The sequence below is a fragment of the Oncorhynchus clarkii genome, chromosome 18 (genome assembly GCF_045791955.1).
Source record: "Oncorhynchus clarkii lewisi isolate Uvic-CL-2024 chromosome 18, UVic_Ocla_1.0, whole genome shotgun sequence".
Taxonomy (NCBI): domain Eukaryota; kingdom Metazoa; phylum Chordata; class Actinopteri; order Salmoniformes; family Salmonidae; genus Oncorhynchus; species Oncorhynchus clarkii.
In genome coordinates, this window is record NC_092164.1 from 33359055 (window position 1) to 33379720 (window position 20666).

Genomic DNA, 20666 nt, shown 5'->3' on the forward strand with positions numbered 1-20666 from the left:
CAGAGTAAAATATTATTAAGGACAGACTTCTCCCCATCTTAGCTACTGTTGTATCAACATGTTTTGACCATGACAGTTTACAATCCAGGGTTACTCCAAGCAGTTTAGGCACCTCAACTTGCTCAATTTCCACATTGTTCATTACAAGATTTAGTTCAGGTTTAGGATTTAGTGAATGATTTGTCCCAAATACAAGGCTTTTAGGTTTTGAAATATTTAGGACTCATTTATTCCTTGCCACCCATTCTGAAACTAACTGCAGCTCTTTGTTAAGTATTGCAGTCATTTCACTCGCTGTAGTAGCTGACGTGTATAGTGTTGAGCCATCCGCCAACATAGACACACTGGTTTTACCCAAAGCTAGTGGCATGTCATTAGTAAAAAATTTATAAAGCAAGGGGCCTAGACAGCTACCCTGGGGAATTCCTGATTCTACCTAGATTATGTTTGAGAGGATTCCATTAAAGATCACCCTCTGTGTTCTGTTAGACAGGAAACTCTTTATCCACAATATTGCAGGGGGTGTAAAGCCATAACACATATATTTTTCCAGCAAGAGCTATGATCAATAATGTCAAAAGCTGTGCTGAAGTCTAACAAAACAGCTCCCACAATATTTTTATCATCAATTTCTCTCAGCCAATCATCCCTCATTTGTGTAAGTGCTGTGCTTGTTGAATGTTCTTCCCTATAAATGTGTTGAAAGTCTGTTGTCAATTTGTTTACTGTAAAATAGCATTGTATCTGGTCAAACACCATTTTTTCAAGAAGTTTACTAAGGGTTGGTATCAGGCGGATTGGTTAGCTATTTGAGCCAGTCAAGGGGGCTGTGCTATTGTTCAGTAGCGGAATAACTATTGCTTCCCTCCAGGCCTGAGGGCACACACCTTCTAGTAGGCTTAGATTGAAGATATGGCAACTAGGTGTAGCAATATCGTCCACTATTATCCTCAGTAATTTTCCATCCAAGTTGTCAGACCCCGGTGGCTTATCAATGTTTATAGACAACAATAATTTTTTCACATCTTTCAAACTCACTTAATGGAATTCAAAATGACAATGCTTGTCTTTCATAATTTGATCAGTTATACTTGGATGTGTAGTGTCAGCGTTTGTTGCTGGCATGTCATACCTAAGTTTGCTAATCTTGCCAATGAAAAAAATAATTAAAGTAATTAGTTTATTATGATTAGGGATGCACTTGCATATCTAGTAATATCCCCCCTCTTGCCATAACTCCTGTGTTTTCTTTGGTTTATCTCAGGGGTTGATGAAAGAGCTGGAGCACAGGGAGAAGAGGGTCAACAGTGTCCAGGTCCAAGGAGACAAACTGCTGAAGGAGGGTCACCCTGCCAAGACAACTGTAGAGGTGAGAAAAAAATACATTTATATTACCAGGAATTCAGCTAAAATTAATTGAGTAATTATGTTCAAGTATTCCCATGATTAAAAATAAAGATTTGTGATTGTGTCTCAATGTATTAAAGGTATGAAATTATCATGTTATCTTTAAATACAATCTCTTTTTGGGCTTACTTGTGTTTAATTTACAGCGTTCAAATTATTCAAATTATTTTCCGACCCCCTGACCATATACTGGCTAAATCTAGTGGCCTACCTCTGCATTACAGTATCTATTTAACAGGGATTTGTGTTTCATGCCTAAAAGCAGAGGACATGAGGATAGGTGGGTTGTTAAATCACTTTTTTCAAAGAGGCCAATTTTTGTCTCACACCCATCTCTCTCTCTCTCCACCAAAGGCCTTCACTGCAGCCCTGCAGACCCAGTGGAGCTGGATCCTGCAGCTCTGCTGTTGCATCGAGTCCCACCTCAAAGAGAACACTGCCTACTTCCAAGTATGCCGACTCATATATCCCCCTCAGATGGTCCAACGAGCATAAAAACACTTCTTAAAATACATCATCCTATCGTTAAAATGGCTTGTGCTCCTCCTTTTCTACCCATTGTAGTTTTTCTCCGACGTGAAAGAGGCAGAGGAGAAGATGAAAAAGATGCAGAAGACCATGAAGAAGAAATACACATGCAACCGTAACATCACTGTGACACGACTCGAGGACTTGTTACAGGACGCAGCTGTAGGTTGACTTACTCTACTTGAAGAAGTGAAATTCAGCAACTCTACTTCAGTGACATTACAATAGCAACAGCACCTGTCATTGTTTGTTTTATTAAATACAATGTGACATTTCCTATAGGATGAGAAGGAGCAACTGAAAGAGTTTAAGACCCATTTGGATGGGCTGAACCGGAGGGCCAAGACCATTGTCCAGCTGAAGCCACGTAACCCAGCAACACCAGTTAAGGGCAAATTGCCTGTCCAGGCCGTCTGCGACTTCAAACAGATGGAGGTGAGGAGATATTCATGTTCATGTGACCAGCTTTCCAGTGGAGAAGCAAACATTCTTAGGCTACTACTTAGTACACTCTAACTCAAATACTTCTAGTAAGTTGTACTTAGTCAATGAAAAGTCATTATTACTTAAAATGTTTATGTAGTACTGAATCAAAACTAAATGAGAAGTCACACCAACTCAGTTTTTTAAAGATATGATAACAAATGAACATTTTCCCAGCATGCTCTCCTGCAGGTTAAAACATATATATACACTACCGTTCAAAAGTTTGAGGTCACTTAGAAATGTCCTTGTTTTTGACAGAAAAGCATATTTTTTGTCCATTAAAATAACATCAAATTGATCAGAAATACAGTGTAGACATTGTTAATGTTGTAAATGACTGTTGTAGCTGGAAACGGCAGATTTTTAATGGAATATCTACATAGGCGTACAGAGGCCCATTATCAGCAACCATCACTCCTGTGTTCCAATGGCATGTTGTGTTAGCTAATCCAAATGTATCATTTTAAAAGGCTAATTGATGAGATCAATTGCAATTATGTTAGCACAGCTGAAAACTGTTGTCCTGATTAAAGAAGCAATAAAAGCAATAAAACTTTAGACTAGTTGAGTATCTGGAGCATCAGCATTTGTGGGTTCAATTACAGGCTCAAAATGGCCAGAAACAAATAACTTTCTTCTGAAACTTGTCAGTCTATTCTTGTTCTGAGAAATTAAGGCTATTCCATGCAAGAAATTGCCAATAAACTGAAGGTCTGGTAAAGCGCTGTGTACTACTCCCTTCACAGAACAGCGCAAACTGGCTCTAACCAGAATAGAAAGAGGAGTGGGAGGCCCGGTGCACAACTGAGCAAGAGGACAAGTACATTAGGTTCTAGTTTGAGAAACAGACGCCTCACAAGTCCTCAACTGGCAGCTTCATTAAATAGTACCCGCAAAACGCCAGTCTCAATGTCAACAGCGAGGAGGCGACTCCGGGATACTGGTCTTCTAGGCAGAGTTCCTCTATTCAGTGTCTGTGTTCTTTTTCCCATCTTAATCTTTTTGTTTTTATTGGCCAGTCTGAGATATGGCTTTTTCTTTGCAACTCTGCCTAGTTAAAAAGTAGGCCTTGAAATACACTGCTCAAAAAAATAAAGGGAACACTTAAACAACACAATGTAACTCCAAGTCAAGCACACTTCTGTGAAATCAAACTGTCCACTTAGGAAGCAACACCGATTGACAATAAATTTCCCATGCTGTTGTGCAAATGGAATAGACAACAGGTGGAAATTATAGGCAATTAGCAAGACACCCCCAATAAAGGAGTGGTTCTGCAGGTGGGGACCACAGACCACTTCTCAGTTCCTATGCTTCCTGGCTGATGTTTTGGTCACTTTTGAATGCTGGCGGTGCTTTCACTCTAGTGGTAGCATGAGACGGAGTCTACAACCCACACAAGTGGCTCAGGTAGTGCAGCCCATCCAGGATGGTACATCAATGCGAGCTGTGGCAAGAAGGTTTGCTGTGTCTGTCAACGTAGTGTCCAGAGCATGGAGGCACTACCAGGAGACAGGCCAGTACATCAGGAGACGTGGAGGAGGCTGTAGGAGGGCAACAACCCAGCAGCAGGACCGCTACCTCCGCCTTTGTGCAAGGAGGAGCACTGCCAGAGCCCTGCAAAATGACCTCCAGCAGGCCACAAATGTGCATGTGTCTGCTCATACGGTCAGAATCAGACTCCATGAGGGTGGTATGAGGGCCCGACGTCCACAGGTGGGGATTGTGCTTACAGCCCAACACCGTGCAGGACGTTTGGCATTTGCCAGAGAACACCAAGATTGGCAAATTCGCCACTGGTGCCCTGTGCTCTTCACAGATGAAAGCAGGTTCACACTGAGCACCTGACAGAGTCTGGAGACGCCATGGAGAACGTTCTGCTGCCTGCAACATCCTCCAGCATGACCGGTTTGGCGGTGGGTCAGTCATGGTGTGGGGTGGCATTTCTTTGGGGGGCCGCACAGCCCTCCATGTGCTCGCCAGAGGTAGCCTGACTGCCATTAGGTACCGAGATGAGATCCTCAGACCCCTTGTGAGACCATATGCTGGTGTTGTTGGCCCTGGGTTCCTCCTAATGCAAGACAATGCTAGACCTCATGTGGCTGGAGTGTGTCAGCAGTTCCTGCAAGAGGAAGCCATTGATGCTATGGACTGGCCCGCCCGTTCCCCAGACCTGAATCCAATTGAGCACATCTGGGACATCATGTCTCGCTCCATCCACCAACGCCACGTTGCACCACAGACTGTCCAGGAGTTGGCGAATGCTTTAGTCCAGGTCTGGGAGGAGATCCCTCAGGAGACCATCCGCCACCTCATCAGGAGCATGCCCAGGCGTTGTAGGGAGGTCATACAGGCACGTGGAGGACACACACACTACCGAGCCTCATTTTGACTTGTTTTAAGGACATTACATCAAAGTTGGATCAGCCTGTAGTGTGGTTTTCCACTTTAATTTTGAGTGTGACTCCAAATCCAGACCTCCATGGGTTGATAAATTTGATTTTCATTGATAATATTTGTGTGATTTTGTTGTCAGCACATTCAACTATTGAAAGAAAAAAAGTATTTAATAAGAATATTTCAGTCATTCAGATCTAGGATGTGTTATTTTAGTGTTCCCTTTATTTTTGAGCAGTGTACATCCACAGGTACACCTCCAATTGAATCAAATTATGTCAATTAGCCTATCAGAAGCTTCTCAAGCCATGACATCATTTTCTGGAATTTTCCAAGCTGTTTAAAGGCACAGTCAACTTAGTGTATGTAAACTTCTGGCCCACTGGAATTGTGATACAGTGAATTATAAGTGAAATAGTCTGTCTATAAACAATTGTTGGAATAATGACTTGTGTCATGCACAAAGTAGATGTCCTAACTGACTTGCCAAAACTATAGTTTGTTAACAAGAAATGTGTGGAATGGTTGAAAAAGTCGTTTAGGACATCTTCTTGTGCATGACACAAGTCATTTTTCCAACAATTGTTTACAGACAGATTATATCACTTATAATTCACTGTATCATAAATCCAGCGAGTCAAAAGACGCGTTCTGTCTCCTAGAGCTGAACGTACTTCGGTGCGAAAAGTGCAAATCAAACCCAGAACAACAGCAAAGGACCTTGTGAAGATGCTGGAGGAAACAGGTACAAAAGTATCTATAGCCACAGTAAAACGAGTCCTATATCGACATAACCTGACAGGCCGCTCAGCAAGGAAGAAGCCAGTGCTCCAAAACCGCCATAAAAAAATCCAAACTACGGTTTGCAACTGCACATGGGAACAAAGATCGTACTTTTTGAAGAAATGTCCTCTGGTCTGATGAAACAAAAATAGAACTGTTTGGCCATAATGACCATCATTATGTTTGGAGGAAAAAGGGGGAGGCTTGGAAGCCGAAGTACACCATCCCAACGTGAAGCACGGGGGTGGCAGCATCATGTTGTGGGGGTGCTTTGCTGCAGGAGGGACTGGTGCACTTCACAAAATAGATGGCATCATGAGGTAGGAAAATCATGTGGATATATTGAAGCAACATCTCAAGACATCAGTCAGGAAGTTAAAGCTTGGTCGCAAATCGGTCTTCCAAATGGACAATGACCCTAAGCATACTTCCAAAGTTGTGGGAGAATGGCTTAAGGACAACAAAGTCAAGGTATTGGAGTAGCTATCACAAAGCCCTGACCTCAATCCCGTAGAAAATGTGTGGGCAGAACTGAAAAAGCGTGAGCGAGCAAGGAGGCCTACAAACCTGACTCAGTTACACTAGCTCTGTCAGGAGGAATGGGACAAAATTCACCCAACTTATTGTGGGAAGCTTGTGGAAGGCAACCCGAAACACTTGACCCAAGTTAAACAAACAATTTAAAGGCAATGCTACCAAATACTAATTGACTGTATGTAAACTTCTGACCCACTGGGAATGTGATGAAAGAAATTAAAGCTGAAATAAATCATTCTCTACTATTATTCTGACATTTCACATTGTTAAAATAAAGTGCTGATCAGGGAATTTCTACTAGGATTAAATGTCAGGAATTGTGAAAAAAATCTATTTGGCTAAGGTTTATGTAAACTTCTGACTTCAACTATATCAGTGTTGTTGCATGTACATTGAGTGATTGATTGATTAAATGTTATGCTACACAAAGATAAATAGCATTTTTCTAAGCGAATCCAATCATGACATCTGTTACTGAAATGATTGTTCCAGTTTAAAAGCTTAGGTAGTCTCCTAAGTGATGCGGGTGAATACAAATGTAAATTCTTGCATAGCCTAATGCTGGCTAGATCCCAATAGGAATTACACAACACTTTGCAAGCCAGCATAATGTTATTTACAATTTGTTTTGGGAAAGTTTGTAATTTTTCAACCCTACTTACTGTATAAGGCCTTATGTATATGTAATGGTTTTATTATAGTGATAATATTCGACTAGGAACTCACTTGGTGAAGGACACTTGACTGAAAATTAATGAATTCATCAACCATGTCTCTGTCACTAACAAATACGGTCATGGGTGGTAACTCTACAATTCAATTGAAGAGCCAAGGCACACGGGAAATGATTAGAGGTTTAAGTATACCTTACTTTAAAAAACTGCATTTGTATTACTAATATGAAGGTAGTACTGCTCATTTCAGCTATTTAAGTTTCTTGACTTCTTGAGGTGATCGGTTTCCTCAGAAATGTTTGAGCAGCCAGAACTTATCCGGTTTTACAGTGTATAAGCACATTCTATCAGAATGAGTGGAAATATAGTGTTTATTCAAAACATACACTGAGTGTACAAAACATTGCTCTTTCCATGATACAGACTGACCAGGTGACAGGTGAAAGCTATGATCCATTATTGATGTCACTTGTTAAATGCACTTCAATCAGTGTAGATGAAGGGGAGGAGACAGGTAAAAAAAAACAATATTTTTAAGCCTTGAGACAATTGAAACATGGATTGTGTATGTGTGCCATTCAGAGGGTGAATAAGCAAGATAAGAATATTTAAGTGCTTTTGAACTGGGTATGGTAGTAGGTGCCAGGTGCACCGGTTCGTGTCAAGAACTGCTATGCTGTTGTGTTTTTCATGCTCAACAGTTTTCCGTGTGTATCAAGAATGGTCCACCACCCAAAGGACATCCAGCCAACTTGACACAACTGTGGGAAGCATTTTAGTCAACATGGGCCAGCATCCCTGTGGAATCCTTTCGACACCTTGTAGAGTCCATGCCACGACGAATAGAGGCTGTTCTGAGGGCAGAAGGTTGTTCCTAATGTTTTGAAGTAGAAAAGCAGTAGTATATGTTTTAGTTTTTTCTCTCTATTTATCTTATTAGTCATGCTTGAAGGCTTGTCATTATAACTGGTCAGATACAGTACAATGTGGGCATCCATTTTGTACCTATTTCCAGCTCACAGTTCACAGAGGGGAGGAGTGTGTACTACTGGACAACTCTCAGCCGTACAAGTGGAAGGTGCAGAACCCCAAAGGCAGCAAGGCCACCGTGCCCTCCATCTGTTTCCTGGTTCCTCCCACCAATAATGAAGCAGTGAGCGGCGTCTCAGGGTGAGGCAACCAATCATCTCCTTGCAATAAAACACCATGGCAAAAACCTCTGATTTTAGCCTTACCATAAACAACATGCCTAAAGCCTTTGATTCAGCCTTACCATGAAACAAAATGGACAAAACTTTTGATTTAGCTTTACCATTAACAACATTAGCCTGGTCCCAAGTCTTTTTGTGCTCTTGCGTTTGACCCCAGCACCTGTATGGTTCACTAACCTCTAACCACTAACCCCCCCCCCCCCCCCCACAGTCTGGACACTAGTCACCAGAACCTGCTGGTCCTGTGGCAGATGCTGCACGTGGACATGAAGAGCCTCATGTCCTGGCAGTACCTGACGAGAGACATCCACCTCATCAGCTCATGGAACATCACCGCGGTGAGCTCAGTTTCACACAGACTATGTCTCAAAACGGAACCCTATTCCATATGTAGTGCAGCCTGGTCAAAGGTAGTGCACTACACAGGGAAAAGGATGCCATTTGGGATGTGCACACATACTTTTTGGAGACAGTAGATCAGAGAATGAAGGACATTTTAGTTATTAGATGGTGTCTCTTTGTTGTAGAATTAAATTAGGCCCACAGAATGATTTATTCTTACCTATACAATTCCAAAGGTCCTGGAATGGGGAGGGGGGTCGGGTGGAATTCAGCCAAGAGAATATAACACTCTTCCTAACCACACTCACCTTTCCTATCTTTCTTCCCCATCACTACAGTTTAAGACCCTGAGGGTGGAGGAGTACAGGCTAGCTTTGAGGAACCTGGAACTCCACTACCAAGAGTTCCTAAGAGACAGCCAGGACTCCCAGCTGTTTGGTGCAGACGACCGCATGCAGGTGGAGAGTAGCTACAACAAGGCTAGCCAGCACTACGAAGGACTGCTGCACTCTCTGGAGAAAGGTGAGTGTTGGACATCTGGGCAGGTAGAGGGTCTGTATAGTACAAGAAGCAGCATCAAACCATGTTATTTTTTATGACATCAGTGTTGCACATTTTATTGCACACTTTGTTGCACTGCACACCTTATGAGTTGCCGTTGTATTAACCGTTCATGAACATCATGATTTCAATATTTGTTGTCGTAAATGTTGAAATTCATCACAGGCCCATTCGTCTAGAAATAGTGCTTAACTGTTAAATTCACATTACAGGCTATGTGTCACCCTCTGGAGGTAAGGTGTCCCAGTTGCAGTGTCAGATTGAGCACATTTTTGACTGGCTTAGCTTTTTCTCTGATAGTTCTGATTAGTTTCACTCCATTAACTTCACTCAACCTATCCATCATTCAAGATTTTCTCTAACTTCTCTGTTCATTGCATTAGCCACCTTGTCCAATCGCATGAGTTTGCATGTGTTGTATAATCATGTTGTTTAATCATTTCTCCTGCATGAAGCTGGCAGTGGATTGAGTTTGATTTTAAAACTATCTGTTGATGAGCAAAAGCTTGAGTGATTATATGGATTTCATGAGACATGTAGTTCCAGAAAATTACAATAATTATGTGGGCATAAATAATAAATTCATGATCGAAATGACCAAGAACAAAATCAGACTGTTAAATAGCCACAACTAGCTGGCTTCCACCCATTACCCTGCCCTGAACTTACTCACTGGCACTAGCCGGCTTCCACCCATTACCCTGCCCTGAACTTACTCACTGGCACTAGCCGGCTACCATCTATTACCCTGCCCTGAACTTACACACTTACTCACTGGCACTTGCCGGCTACCACCAATTACCCTGCCCTGAACTTACACACTGGCACTACCCGGCTTCCACCCATTACCCTGCCCTGAACTTACTCACTTGCACTAGCTGGCTTCCACCCATTACCCTGCCCTGAACTTACTCACTGGCACTAGCCGGCTTCCAACCATTACCCTGCCCTGAACTTACTCACTGGCACTAGCCGGCTTCCACCCATTACCCTGCCCTGAACTTACTCACTGGCACTAGCCGGCTTCCACCCATTACCCTGCCCTGAACTTACTCACTGGCACTAGCCGGCTACCATCCATTACCCTGCCCTGAACTTACACACTTACTCACTGGCACTTGCCGGCTACCACCAATTACCCTGCCCTGAACTTACACACTGGCACTACCCGGCTTCCACCCATTACCCTGCCCTGAACTTACTCACTTGCACTAGCTGGCTTCCACCCATTACCCTGCCCTGAACTTACTCACTGGCACTAGCCGGCTTCCAACCATTACCCTGCCCTGAACTTACTCACTGGCACTAGCCGGCTTCCACCCATTACCCTGCCCTGAACTTACTCACTGGCACTAGCCGGCTTCCACCCATTACCCTGCCCTGAACTTACTCACTGGCACTAGCCGGCTACCACCCATTATCCTGCCCTGAACTTACTCACTGGAACTAGCGGGCTACCATCCATTACCCTGCCCTGAACTTACTCACTGGAACTAGCCGACTACCACCCGGTTACTCATCCCTGCACCTTAGAGGCTGCTGCCCTTTGTACATAGAAACATGGAACACTGGTCACTTTAATGTTTACATGCTGTTTTACACATTTCATATGTACAGTGCATTCCGAAAGTATTCAGACCCCTTGACTTTTTTCACATTATGTTGCGTTACAGCCTTATTCTAAAATTGATTAAATAATTTCCCCCCGTCAATCTACACACAATACACCATAATGACAAAACAAAACAGGTTTTAAAAGATGTAAATAAATCAAAAACTTCAATATTACTTTTACATAAGTTTTCAGACTTTTTTGAAGCACCTTTGGCAGCGATTACAGCCTTGAGTCTTCTTGGGAATGACACTACAAGATTGGCACACCAGTATTTGGGGAGTTTCTCCCATTCTTCTCTGCAGATCCTCTCAAGCTCTGTCAGGTTGGATGGGGAGTGTCGCTGCAAAGCTATTTTCAGGTCTCTCCAGAGATGTTCTTTCGGGTTCAAGTCCGGGCTCTGACTGGGCCACTCACGGACATTGAGACTTGTCCCAAAGTCACTCCTGTGTTATTTTGGCTGTGTGCTTAGGGTCATTGTCTTGTTTGAAGGTGAACCGAGCTCTCTGGAGCAGGTTTTCATCAAGGATCTCTGTAAATTGCTCCGTTGATCCTGACTAGTCTCCCAGTCCCTGCCGGTGAAAAATATATTTTGGCAAACTCCAAGCGGGCTCTCATGTGCCATTTACTCAGGAATGGCTTCCGTCTGGCCACTCTACCATAAAGGCCTGATTGGTGGAGTGCTGCAGAGATGATTGTCCTTCTGGAAGGTTCTCCCATCTCCACAGAGGAACTCTGGGGCTCTGTCAGAGTGACCATCGGGTTCTTGGTCACATCCCTGACCAAGGCCCTTCTCCCCCGATTGCTCAGTTTGGCCGGGCGGCCAGCTCTAAGAATAATCTTGGTGGTTCCAAACTTCTTCCATTTAAGAATGATGGAGGCCACTGTGTTCTTGGGGACCTTCAATGCTGCAGATGTTTTTTGGAACCATTACCCAGATCAGTGCCTTGACGCAATCCTGTCTCAGAGCTCTACAGACAATTCCTTTGACCTCATGGCTTGGTTTTGGCTCTGACATGTACTGTGGTACTGTGGGACCTTATATAGACAGGTGTGTGCCTTTCCAATCAATTGAATTTACCACAGGTGGACTCCCAAGTTGTAGAAAAATCTCAAGGATGATCAATGGAAACAGGATGTAGCTGAACTCAATGTTGAGTCTCATAGTAAAGGGTCTGAATACTAATCTAAATAAGGTATTTCTGTTTGTTGTTTTTCATAAATTTGCAAGAATTTAAAAAAACCTGTTTTCGCTTTGTCGTTATGCGGTATAACAATCGTCACAAAATGTGGAAAAAGTCAAGGGGTCTGAATACTTTCCGAAGGTACTGTATACTGTATTCTAGTCAAGTCCATTCTATTCAACTATTGCTGTAGATATACTATCCACATATTCTTCAGCTATATATATAGCTGAAGAGGGGGTAGTCCAACAGTCCAGGTCACAATGGGCAATAACAGAGCTTTTGCTCTCGTTTCTCTCACTCTTCGTACCTCTCTTGTCTCTCACCCTTCGTACCTCTCTTGTCTCTCACCCTTCGTACCTCTCTTGTCTCTCACTCTTCGTACCTCTCTTGTTTCTCACTCTTTGAACCACCTGTGTCTCTCACCCTTCGTACCTCTCTTGTCTCTCACCCTTCGTATCTCTGTCTCTCACCCTTCGTATCTCTGTCTCTCACCCTTCGTATCTCTCTTGTCTCTCACTCTTCGTACCTCTCTTGTCTCTCACTCTTCGGACCTCTCGTCTCTCACCCTTCGTACCTCTCTTGTCTCTCACTCTTTGTACCTCTCTTGTCTCTCACTCTTCGTAACTCTCTTGTCTCTCACTCTTCGTACCTCTCTTGTCTCTCACTCTTCGGACCTCTCGTCTCTCACTCTTCGCCCCTCTCGTCTCTCACCCTTCGTACCTCTCTTGTCTCTCACCCTTCGTACCTCTCTTGTCTCTCACCCTTCGTATCTCTCTTGTCTCTCACCCTTCGTATCTCTCTTGTCTCTCACTCTTAGGATCTCTCGTGTCTCTCACTCTTCGGACCTCTCGTGTCTCTCACTCTTCGAACCTCTCGTGTCTCTCACTCTTCGTACCTCTCTTGTCTCTCACTCTTCGTACCTCTCTTGTCTCACAATCTTCGAACCTCTCGTCTTTCACTCTTTGCCCCTCTCGTCTCTCACCCTTCGTACCTCTCTTGTCTCTCACCCTTCGTATCTCTCTTGTCTCTCACCCTTCGTATCTCTCTTGTCTCTCACCCTTCGTATCTCTCGTGTCTCTCACTATTCGGACCTCTCGTGTCTCTCACCTCCTCTGCCCCCTTTGTGCAGGCTGCTTCCTCCTTTATCCCCAAGCACTCCCTCTTTGTGTGCATTGTTGTGTGTTGTTAGATTATTATTGCATTGTGGAGCTAGGAACACAAGCATTTCACTACACCAGCAATAACATCTGCTAAAAATGTGTATGCGACCAATATTTTATAATATTTTACTTTGACTGTGCTTTTGTACCATAACCGTGGATGCATCCCAAATGGCACCCTGTTTCCTACATAGTGCGCTACTTTTGACCACATCCCTATGAGCCCTGGTCAAAAGTAATGCACTGTATAGGGAATAGGATACCATTTGGGATGCAGCCCATGTAGCCAAATAATTTTAAGCAAATACATAGCTATATGCTCTTTGTATCATTCAATATTAATCAGGGAAGAGAGCACTGTTTTCTGATCCAGAATTCTAGTCCTATTGATCTGTAAATTCATCTTCTTCTGTTCTGTTCAGGTGAGCAAGATGAATCTGAGTGCCGAAGCTACCTGACCAAGATCAAGGACCTGTGTCTGAAGCTGGAGGGCTGTGAGACTCGCACCGTCGCACATCTGCGACAGCCCGTGGACAAGGAGCCGCTCAAGGCTTGCGCCCAGAGGACCGCTGAGCAGAAGGTACTGCAGTGACGTCACCCCTCAGTGACATTGTTTTGTTTCGTTTATTAGGATCCCCATTAGCTGTTGCACATGCTGCAGCTAGTCTTCCTGGGGTCCACACAAAATAGATGACACAGTGCATCTAGAACAACACAAGAACAACACAAAGACAATACAACAATACATTATAGGGGCACCTTGGGAGTTTTAGGGCACTTCACTATGGGTCTAACGGCAATGGAGGAAGATACATTTGCTGTTGTAGCTGTTTCTCGACCAAGACAGAAAAAAATCAGTATCTATGTAATTTAGACTCCGGGGTAGCCAGGCCACTGGTTAATGGTTGCTATGACTCACACATCCAATCCCAAAGCAAACAAAGTCAATGGTAGATCTGTAATGAAGTTTGAGCCCAAATTAGATAACATGCCTATTTGAAACAGACCCAGGCCAAATTCAACATGGGGTTATTGTTTAGGAAGCTATTTAAAGTTATTTTGTGTCAAGTAAATGAAGTTAGACAGTAAAAGAGACAAACTAACATTTTTAGATCAGTCATGCTGTTTAGTATGTTCCATCTGCTCGTTTCTGATCATAAGAAGTTTCAGAAGACCTTTGTGTCCCTATTTCACTTTACAGTACATTGCTGGTTAGCTTGTTAACAACTCCATGACTGCTTGGATGCCCAGGTGGAATAGCCAGTTATGGTCCATTATTCCCTTTTCTACTCATAGAAAGTCCAGTCAGAGTTGGAGGGCTTGAAGAAAGACCTGACCAATGTGGCTGAGAAGACAGAGGAGGTGCTGGCATCTCCTCAGCAGTCCGACTCCACCCCAGTACTGCGCTCTGAGCTGGATATTACGCTGAAGAAGATGGAGCACATCTACAGCCTGTCCTCCGTGTACCTGGACAAGTGAGTTCCTCCTGACTCTGATTGTTACGACATGCATATCAAAACCATAGGACCAATAAGTAACATCTTCAATCTAAATAGTAGATCTGAGTCATGTTACATATACAGCTAACACTATACACCATTCCTTGTTCAGACTGAAGACCATCGACATAGTGATCCGCAGCACAAAGGGAGCAGAGGACACCCTCAAAAAGTATGAAGCCCGTTTACGAGACGTAAACAAGATGCCAACAGATGAAAAAGAGGTGGAGAACTACCACACCCAGCTAAAGGTACAGTGTCTCTGTTAGAATGAACTGTATTCTATCCGTTGGTGAATAGACAATGGTTTTACATGGACTGGTTATCCGACAGTAACTTCATGATTTCTATGCATTTGTAGTGATGTTCCTCTCTCTCCCACTCTTTCTTTCTCTCTCTCTCTCTCTCCTTCTCTCTTTCTCGCTCTTCCTCTCTCTCTTTCTCTCTCTCTCTCTCTTTGTCTCCCTCTTTCACTCTGGTAGACAATGCGTGGCGAGGCAGAGGATGACCAGAAGACGTTCGACAATCTCCAGGTGGAACTGAAAAAGGCGGCGGCCGTGAATGAGCGGATTAAGCTGGTCCACAGCGAGCACAACACCGAGATGGAACACTACCGCCAACTAGTGGCCGGGCTAGAGGAGCGCTGGCAGGTCGTGTTTGCCCAGATAGACCTGCGCCAACAGGAACTGGACTTGCTGGGGAGGCAGATGTGCGCCTACCATGAGAGCTATGACTGGCTCATCAGATGGCTCGGTGATGCCAAGCAAAGGCAGGAGAAGATCCAGGCCATACCCATCGGCGACAGCAAGGCCCTTATGCAACAGTTGGCACAGGAGAAGGTACTCTACGACTGATAATAATATTTGATTGGATTTATATAGTGCTTTTCTACCTAGATGCTCAAAGTGCTTTCCATAGTAAAGGGGAAACTCACCTCATCCACCACCAATGTGAGGCACCCAGGACAAGGTAGCAGGAGGCTTCCATTACAAATAGTGGAGATGAAGCTTCTTTGCTCGATGATGGAATATAATGTTACATTGTCATGACAGTCAGTGTTCCAATCTTTTATCATTGTAGAAACTCCTAGAAGAGATCGAGAAGAACAAAGATAAGGTTGAGGAGTGTCAAAAACATGCAAGGGCATATATTGATGCGGTCAAGGTGCGTATGCAAATCACTTAAAACAAGATCATGCATATGGAGATTTCTTGCATTAATAAAATGATTATATTATGTCCATGTGTTTTCCCCAGGACTATGAGCTTCAGGTGGTGACATACAAAGCTCTGGTGGAGCCCCTGGCTTCGCCCCTTAGGAAAACCAAAATGGAGTGTGCATCTGACAATATCATCCAAGAGGTCGGTCATATAGACACGATGGGGAATTTATTTAATAGTATTTTACAGCTACAGTAGCTTTAAAGTTGATAACAATTATATGGGATTACTAAACATCTGAAATTGTCTTTCAGTATGTGACTCTGAGAACCCGCTACAGTGAGCTAATGACTCTGACCAGCCAGTACATCAAGTTTATCACGGAGACACAGCGCCGCCTTGAGGACGAGGAGGTAATTGAGGGACACATTGAAGGCAGGCAGCAGCTCCCTGCTCCCGACAACTTGAATTAAACCCACCAACCATAATAACAATCGCCTGGTCCGAGATCTGTTTGGGCGCCCATGTCAACTATTTAGATGTTTGGCATGTCAAGGAGTGACATGATGGCACAAACAGACTTGAATACCCAGGCGATAACAACAATTACTATAAAACACTCTCTTTATGTACTAATGTATTAATTAAAGGGTTCAATATATTTTAGCTGATGTGGTCTATGAGGAAATGAATTAGTTTTAGTATAGCTCATCGCAGTATGGAAGTTGAGTAATAAAAAATAGTCATTTCAAATTCTGGTGCTGCAGCAAATCCCTAAGATATCACTAACAGTAGTTTTCCTACAGTATCCAATCAAATCTGAAGCAAACATCAGGCTCCCCATTCAACCCCAGCCTTTTCTTCTGCAATTGAATTTGTTGTTTCACTCTTGAAACAAAATATTTCTGCACACTCCATTTTCTCTGATCTGGTGATTAGGACTCTGCAGTCTGACTAACTACCAACTCAGAATGATTATTTCAAGTGACCAGTTTTGTTTGCCCCTTTATTTTCCAAACTAACTCCGTCTAAGCATATTCTCTATGGGTAATACACTCTTTGCAAATTATTATTTTTCAGCTTCTTCTCCTTTCAAGTTTAGTTCCAATTTTAGTCCAAGGTAATACAATCTTAGTCCAAGGTAAAGTTGAAGAGTAGTAGCCAAGTCAGTACATTGAAAAGTGCTATTTGATTGATTCGTATTTTATCTTAGAAATTAAAGATTAAATGGCTACTTCAAAAGACCCAAGGTAAAATACCTAATTGGCATGATATACCATTCAAGATCCCAATAGTGTTGTGAAAATGTCTCATTATATGTGCCATACATTAAGTAAATGTGACGAGACATGTGTGATTATTTCCCTAAAGTAAATAACAAACATTTCTCTCCCTAGATAACAAATGTTTTTTCATTTGAAGTAACGTTTTATTCTACAATGGGATCCGAAATGATTGACACCCTTGATAAAGATGAGCAGAAATTACTGTATAAAATACATCATTCAAATACTGAGCTATATTGTATGTTCAAAAACATTGGAACTTTTTAAATTATTTATTTTTTAAAGTCAGTTTTGCTCATCTTTATCATGAGTGTCAATCATTTCGGACCCCACTGTATGTGCACCTACATGTACTTAAACATTTGACTTTTTTTAGGTAATTCAATCAACTCAAACATTTATATTCTAACACTGTAATACTTAACATTGTTTTTCCCTTTACTTTTTGCTTCCACTAATACAGAAAGCTACTGAAATACTAAAGAAGGAGGAGAGAAAAAAGCTGTCTGAGATGCAGGCTGAATTAGACAAACAAAGACAGTTAGCTGAGGCACACGCAAAAGCTATCGCTAAAGCGGAACAAGAAGCCCAGGAGCTCAAGTTGAAAATGAAAGAAGAGGTCAGCAGGAGGGAGGTTGTGAAAGTGGATTCTGAGAAACAGAAGCACAACATACAGCAGCAGCTGCACGAACTCAAGAACCTGTCAGAGCAAGAGATCCAATCCAAGAGCCAGCAGGTTGAGGAGGCACTGTACAGTCACACCAAGATAGAAGAGGAGATCCACATCATCAGAATCCAATTAGAGACCACCATAAAGCAGAAGGCCACTGCTGAGGCCCAAGTTCAGCAGCTCAGGGACATGGCTGTCGAGGCTGAGAGACTGAGAAAAGTTACTCAGGAGGAGGCAGAGAAGCTTCGCAAGCAGGTGAATGAAGAGACTCAGAAAAAGCGCAACGCGGAGGAGGAGCTGAAACACAAAGCGGAGGCAGAACAAGAGGCTGCCAAGCAAAAGCAGAAGGCCCTGGATGAGGTGCAGAAGTTCAAGATGCAAGCTGAAGAGGCAGAGAGGCGCATGAAACAGGCAGAGGAGGAGAAGCAGAGGCAGGTCATGGTTGCAGAGGAGGTGGCACAGAAGAGTGCCGCCACCGAGCTGCAAACCAAACGCATGTCCTTTAACGAGAAGGCAGTAAAGCTTGAGGCATCACTGAAACAAGAACAGGACACTGTTATTCAGTTGCAGGAACAGGCAGAGCGCCTCAAGAAGCAACAAGAAGAAGCCAACAAAGCCAGGGAGGAAGCAGAGAAGGAACTTGAGAAGTGGAGGCAGAAAGCCAACGAGGCACTCCGTTTGAGACTCCAGGCCGAGGAAGATGCCCATAAGAAGAGCCAGGCTCAGGAGGAAGCAGAGAAGCAGAAAGAGAACGCTCAGCGAGAGGCAAAGAAAAGGGCTAAGGCTGAAGAGGCTGCTCTTAAGCAAAAGGAAATGGCAGAGAAGGAGCTGGAGAAACAGAGGAAATTGGCAGAGGGAATGGCCCAGCAGAAACTCTCTGCAGAGCAAGAGCTAATTCGCCTAAGGGCTGACTTTGACCATGGTAAGCAACAGAGGTCTCTATTGGATGAAGAGCTCCAGCGCCTGAAAAATGAGGTTAATGCTGCTGTAAAACAAAGGAAAGAGCTAGAAGATGAACTGGCCAAAGTAAGACGTGAAATGGAAGTTCTTCTTCAGATGAAGTCCAAAGCTGAGAAGGAGACCATGTCTACAACAGAGAAAAGCAGAAATCTCCTTGAGTCTGAGGCATCGAAAATGAGGCAACTAGCTGAAGAGGCGACTAAGCTGAGATCAATTGCTGAAGACGCAAAGAAGCAGAGGCAGGTAGCAGAGGATGAGGCAGCTCGGCAAAGAGGAGAGGCTGAGAAGATACTCAAAGAAAAACTGGCAGCCATTAATGAAGCAACTTGTCTGAAAACTGAAGCTGAGATTGCCCTGAAGGATAAAGAGGCAGAAAATGAGCGACTTAGGAGAAAAGCCGAAGATGAGGCTTATCAGAGAAAGGTTCTGGAAGACCAAGCAAAACAGCACAAGCAAGACATTGATGAAAAGATCACCCAGCTTAAGAAAACATCTGATTCTGAATTGGAGAGGCAGAAGAAGATTGTAGAGGAAACTCTTAAGCAGAGGAGGGTGGTCGAAGAGGAGATTCGCATACTAAAACTAAACTTTGAGGAGGCATCAACAGGCAAGTTGGATCTTGAGTTGGAGTTGAACAAGCTTAAAGGCATTGCAGATGAGACACATAAGAACAAAGTCAAGGCGGAGGAAGAATCAGAGAAACTCAGAAAGCATGCTTTAGAGGAGGAGAACAAAAGGAAGCAAGCTGAAGAGAAAGTAAAAAAGATCACTGCAGCAGAGGAAGAGGCAGCGCGACAATGCCAGGCAGCTCAGAAAGAAGTGGAGCGCCTTAAAAAGATTGCTGCTGATGCTAACAAGCAAAAGGAGGATGCTGACAAAGAAACAGAGAAACAGATTGGTCTAGCCAAAGAGGCTGCACAGAAATGTAGTGCTGCAGAAAAGAGAGCACAGGCTGTTCTGGTCAAGCAGAAAGAGGACAATCTTTTCCAGGGCAAGCTCAAAGAGGAGTTTGACAAGGCTAAGAATCTTGTACAAGAAGCTGAGAAGGCGAAGGAGAAAGCTGAGAAAGAGGCTGCTTTACTCCGTCTAAAAGCAGAGGATGCTGAGAAGCAGAAGAAAGCAGCTGAAGCTGAGGCTGCCAAACAGGCCAAGGCTCAGGGGGATGCTGAGAGACTGAGGATGGAAGCAGAGCAGGAGGCTGCAAAGCAAGCAGAAGCTGAGGCTGCTGCTCTGAAACAGAAACAGCAGGCAGATGCAGAGATGGCCAAGCACAAAAAGCTAGCTGAACAAACAGTGAAGCAGAAGAAACAAGTTGAGCAGGAGCTGACAAAGGTGAAACTACGACTGGATGAGACTGATAAGCAGAAATCTGTTTTGGATGAAGAGCTTCAGCGCCAGAAGGATGAAGTTAGCAATGCTGTCAAGCAGAAAGCTCAAGTGGAGGATGAGCTATTCAAGATCAAGGTCCAGATGGAGGAGCTGGTCAAACTTAAGCTTAGAATTGAGAATGAAAACCAGCGTCTCATGAGTAAAGACAAAGATAATACTCAGAAATTCTTGGAAGAGGAAGCTGAGAACATGAAGAAGCTTGCAGAGGATGCTGCCAGGCTAAGCTTAGAAGCTCAGGAGGCAGCCCGAGAGAGACAGATTACAGAGTCCAAGCTTGAAGAACAGAGGGCTCTTGCTGACAAAATGCTGAAGGAGAAAATGCAAGCTATCCAAGAAGCAGCTAAACTGAAAGCTGAGGCAGAGAATCTCCAGAAACAAAAGGACAAGGCTCAGAAGCAGGCCCAAAAACTGCTGGAGGACAAGCAGCAGATGCAGCAACGCTTTGAGGAGGAGACAGAGGGCTTCCAAAAATCCCTAGAGGCTGAGCGCAAGAGGCAGCATGAAGCTACGGTGGAGGCAGAAAAACTGAAGCTTAGGGTGACACAGCTTAGTGATGCTCAGTCTAAAGCAGAAGAGGAGGCCAAGAAATTCAAGAAACAAGCAGATGAGATCAGGGTTCGTCTCCAAGAGAAAGAGCAACATGCTTCAGAAAAAGTAATTGTAGAGAAACTGGAGGTCCAGAGATTACAGAGCAGCAAAGAGTCTGATGACCTACGCAAAGCCATAGCTGACCTCCAGAAAGAAAATGAGAAATTACAAAAAGAGGCTGCAGATCTACAGAACAATTCTAAAGAGGTATTGCAGAATGTGAAATAAT

General features: G+C 43.6%; 1 protein-coding gene across 18 annotated transcripts in view; it reads left to right on the forward strand.

Moving 5' to 3' along the window:
- The window catches only part of LOC139373350 (plectin a), a 178610-nt gene that overhangs the window by 149941 nt on the left and 8003 nt on the right, over nt 1-20666 (forward strand). For 12 of the 18 annotated variants that reach the window (XM_071113766.1, XM_071113778.1, XM_071113775.1 and 9 more), the window contains 16 exons: nt 1265-1369; nt 1762-1857; nt 1972-2097; nt 2218-2370; nt 7828-7982; nt 8235-8361; nt 8704-8887; nt 9139-9159; nt 13308-13465; nt 14182-14360; nt 14497-14635; nt 14867-15223; nt 15465-15548; nt 15641-15745; nt 15859-15957; nt 17294-20644. In XM_071113766.1, the coding sequence (XP_070969867.1) occupies nt 1265-1369; nt 1762-1857; nt 1972-2097; nt 2218-2370; nt 7828-7982; nt 8235-8361; nt 8704-8887; nt 9139-9159; nt 13308-13465; nt 14182-14360; nt 14497-14635; nt 14867-15223; nt 15465-15548; nt 15641-15745; nt 15859-15957; nt 17294-20644 (5439 nt within the window). The remainder of the gene's footprint in view (nt 1-1264; nt 1370-1761; nt 1858-1971; nt 2098-2217; nt 2371-7827; nt 7983-8234; nt 8362-8703; nt 8888-9138; nt 9160-13307; nt 13466-14181; nt 14361-14496; nt 14636-14866; nt 15224-15464; nt 15549-15640; nt 15746-15858; nt 15958-17293; nt 20645-20666) is intronic. The other 6 variants (XM_071113779.1, XM_071113765.1, XM_071113777.1 and 3 more) reach the window with 1 other exon arrangement.